The sequence below is a fragment of the Corythoichthys intestinalis genome, chromosome 17 (genome assembly GCF_030265065.1).
Source record: "Corythoichthys intestinalis isolate RoL2023-P3 chromosome 17, ASM3026506v1, whole genome shotgun sequence".
Taxonomy (NCBI): Eukaryota; Metazoa; Chordata; class Actinopteri; order Syngnathiformes; family Syngnathidae; genus Corythoichthys; species Corythoichthys intestinalis.
Window position 1 is genome coordinate 11,823,654 of NC_080411.1, and position 4,165 is coordinate 11,827,818.

The 4,165-nt window shown below is 45.1% G+C and overlaps 1 protein-coding gene across 1 annotated transcript; it reads left to right on the top strand.

Annotated features, from left to right (window-relative positions):
- Positions 1-481: 481 nt before the first annotated feature.
- Positions 482-4,165, top strand: LOC130905949 (sphingosine 1-phosphate receptor 3). The gene is made up of 2 exons (XM_057819770.1): positions 482-619; positions 745-4,165. Exon 2 carries the CDS (start codon positions 774-776, stop codon positions 1,920-1,922), a length of 1,149 nt encoding a protein of 382 aa, XP_057675753.1. The 5' UTR covers positions 482-619; positions 745-773; the 3' UTR covers positions 1,923-4,165.

Consider the following 4,165-nt stretch of genomic DNA (forward strand, 5'->3'; position numbering starts at 1 on the left):
ACACGATATCCAAACAGACCAATGAATGGCCAAAGGATGGATGGATGGATGGATGGATGGATGGATGGATGGATGGATGGATGGATGGATAGATAGATAATACCTAATAGACACTTGGTGGACATACAGATGAATGAATGCTTGAATAATATATGAGGGATGACAGATGTGATACCTGGATAGATAGTAGAGTGATAAAGTTGAATGTGTAATTGTGTACAAAAAGGGAGTCATGCCATGCGCTTAATGAAAAACATACACGTACAATATATTTTGAAATAAAAAAGAATCCAATATGTGGTAGCTCATGAGAGAATAAGTTACAAAATGCATGGAAACAAACCTCAACATATGCAGTGCTGGCTTAAAGGAAGGAGGGAGGAGAAAAGTGGGGGGAAGAGGAAGGGAGGGAACAGGGAAGAAGGGGTGTGACTTGTAGCCCGCCGACATCAACTCGAGTTTAGAGGAGGGAAAAAAAAGGCTGATGATGATGTGCGTTGTACGGAGCAAGAGGGGAACGGGGAAGTTTGTCTGCTTGCGGGAATCCGAGTGAAAGTCCAATTTAATGACATGTTTACACTTCGTATTTGGACCGACTGATTCCTCACGGGTTCACCGGGTAAGTCCATTCGACTGATTCTATAAACCTTCAAAGCTTGCTGCATGCATTGTGGAAAGAGAAAGTGGAAAAAAAAAAAAACTTTGGGTGGAAGCATCACTTCTCCTCACGTGTCGTCCCCACAGAGGAACAAGCATCACATCCAGACTACAAAATGATTGATCCTCACATCTACCTGCACTACAACTACACGGGAAAGCTGGACCACCGGCCAAGCGTGGACACCGGAACGGGCATCCCGGATACTAAGACCCTTCTGTTCCTGGTGGTGTGCGGCTTCATCGTACTGGAGAACCTGACAGTGCTTGTGGCCATATGGCGGAACCAGCGATTCCACAACCGCATGTACTTCTTCATCGGTAACCTGGCGCTATGCGACATGCTGGCCGGAGTGGCCTACCTGGTCAACCTGCTGCTGTCCGGCGACAGAACCCTGCACCTTTCGCCTGCTTTATGGTTCGTGCGCGAGGGCAGTATGTTTGTGGCGCTGGGCGCCTCGGTTTTCAGTCTCCTGGCCATCGCCATCGAGCGCCATCTGACCATGATCAAAATGAGACCCTACGACGCCAACAAGAACTACCGGGTCTTCCTACTTATCGGCACGTGCTGGTTGATCGCTATCTCGTTCGGGGCGCTTCCCATCTTGGGGTGGAACTGCTTGGGCGACCTCGCCGACTGCTCCACTGTGTTGCCGCTATACTCCAAGAAATACGTGGCTTTCTGCATCACCGTTTTCATGGTGTTGCTCTTGGCTATGTCGGTGCTGTACGCTCGCATCTACGTCCTGGTCAAGTCCAGCAGTCGAAAGGTGAGCAAGCACAGCAGCTCTGAGCACGCCATGTCGTTGCTGCGCACCGTCATCATCGTGGTGGGTGTCTTCATCGCCTGTTGGACGCCAATTTTCGTGTTGCTCCTGGTGGATGTGGCGTGCCAGCAGCGCGCCCGCTGCCCCGTCCTCTACAAGGCCGACTGGTTCATCGGGCTGGCCGTGCTCAACTCGGCCATGAACCCCATCATATATACGCTGGCCAGCCGCGAGATGAGACGGGCCTTTCTAGGTTTAGCTTGCTGTCTTTGCTACTCACGCAAGGCGTCGACGCCTGGTAGCGGGAACAGGCAGTGCTTGGAGGCTAGCCGTAGCCGGAGCAAGTCGTGGAGCAGCCAAAACAACCACAACCAGCAGGGGAGCAGGCAGGCGAGGCCTGACGCCGAGGCGGATTCCGACCTCGGGAAGGTGTCGGCCTTCGGGGGACCAAGCGGTGCTGAAGCTGACAACTTTCTCCACAACGGCGGGACCGAGTGAGAGAAAGACGACGCCTGGAAGGCGGTCCTAACGATGTCACTTCCAGATTTGGCAGTTGTAGTGACTTCAGTGTACAATGCCTTAAAAGACACCCAAGATGCAGATGCATTCCAAATCAGGAGAAGCATTGCACCACTTAGAACTTGAACTTTGAGAGTCCTTTACTAGTACAGAGACTGAACACAAATGCAAGCCAACCCTGTCGTCAAAAAGTAGGCGGAAATTGCATTCAAGTCAGGTTTAAAAGAACGCCGTATAACCTCGGATCAGAATCAGGCCTTAATTTTCGTTCTTGCCAATGTGACTGCGACGTAAACTGGATTGATCCGATATAGCTGGTGAACAAACCAGATGCAGCATGTCATCTTAAAGGGAACGTCGGACTTAAACACTTGTAGGCTCTTATAAGCCAAAATTGGTCTCTTTCACCAAAATACTGTACGTTATTAGAAAACATAAAATATTGCCATTGATTTAAAAAGCTATAATATTTAGTACATGTTTTGACCTACGGAGGGCACCGTGTTTTATGGACGCTCGGGGTGATGACGTAGATTGTCACAGTCACTTGACGAATACTACCGGGTTACTGCAATTCTTTCTACGCGGTGAGACGTCCAACACACGCTCATCGGTTAAAAGTGGCGAGTACATACTATTTGTGTTTTTTTGAGTCTTTTATCACCTTTTTTGCATGTGTTTCCCTCTCATACTTTGAAGCATAGTGTTTTGTTGTAGTAGCTTTAAAGCAGATTGTTGATCTGTTGACCACAAAAGCAGTTTTCTTTGCATTTCGGTGGTATTAGGAGGTAAGATAAGTATTTTCTTAAGGCATCTTTAGTATGTTCTGTCTGTATGCATCTAAACAAAACAAGCTGAAAGCGCACTGTAGTACTTTGGGTGTCAAATACGCCTTTTGTAGATGTTTTGCCGGTGTAACACATTTTGGCAGAACATCATTTTTTTCCCTACTCTCGTCTCATCTTATCCCGTCTTTCCTGTTCATTTTGCTTTTGCTACTCGTCTTGTGAAATATCGACAGTGCTGTCATGCTCATTAATGTTCCTCTCGGGTTCATGTGAAAGGGTTGAACAGATTACATGTTTATGTTTGTCTGGAAGCCCGGCAGCGTAACCATGTGACATCACCGCCCTGCGACATCAACAGTGGCGACCTACTAAAACTAATTTTTACAAATTGTATAAAAACGAAAACATCAAGAGGAGTTTCAATATAAACTCATAATAATGTTTATCTTTTAAGAACTACAAGTCTTTCTGTCCGTGGATCCCTTTAAAGTATGAATAGGAAAAACTAAACCGAATCAGAAACGGGTCTAGATCGTATGCCAGTAAAAATGAGCTGAAAATCAGGAGTGGCTTCAGTATAGAAAGGTCTCATAGTTTGTCTTTGCAAGATTCGTATTTTATATAAAAGTAGACATAGGCACAGCATGGTTCTCAAGAACTTCAGTGTCAACAACGGTTAGTCCGTTCTGAATATTGTACTCCTGAAGTATTGCTGTGATTGTTTGAGACAAATGCAGCTTATTTATTATAGTCGTTTATGCACTAATTCTGACTTTGTACAACTCAACTGAACCATGCTCGATTGAAAGGAGCGGCAGTATGGAAAGCCATACTAGGATACTATTGGTGCGAGGGTGCCACCTGCTGGTTGTTAAAGAAGTAGGTCTGCTATACTGCACATTTCTGCAATTACTATTCCTTTGTTTTTTTTTAAATACCAGATTAACCTTATAATGTAAATAACTCTAAAAGCATGAAATTGCACTTTTGAGGGGCATGTGATTTGTTTTCTCTTACATGTATGTGATTTATAAAGTGTGTCTTACCTCACGTGGCCGGCAGAGGTCATAAAGTGTCCCGGTAATGCGTCCATGGCCGCCTCAAAAAGTCTGGAGGAAATACTTTTCAAGAAAAACGTCACGCTAGCGCCGACTTTTCTGTCAAAATAAATTTAATAATTAACGGATTGGCTTCCATTGACGTTAATAGACGTCCAATCCAGTTCAACTGTGAGGGTTGGCCCTCATGGTTCAAATGGATTGACATCTACTAGTGACAAACTAATTAAATTCACTGCAGAGGGATGAAAAGAGCCACACGATTGAACAGTTAAAGTGTAAATTTAAACTATTTGACAAAATAAAAGATTACATTTACAGCAATATTTAAACATTTTGTCATGATTTGTTTTGGCTTAGCTTACATTTTGTTTGT

Bases quoted from the DNA above. Each gene is read 5' to 3' on its own strand.
- LOC130905949 (XM_057819770.1), top strand. From the start codon at position 774: ATGATTGATCCTCACATCTACCTGCACTACAACTACACGGGAAAGCTG.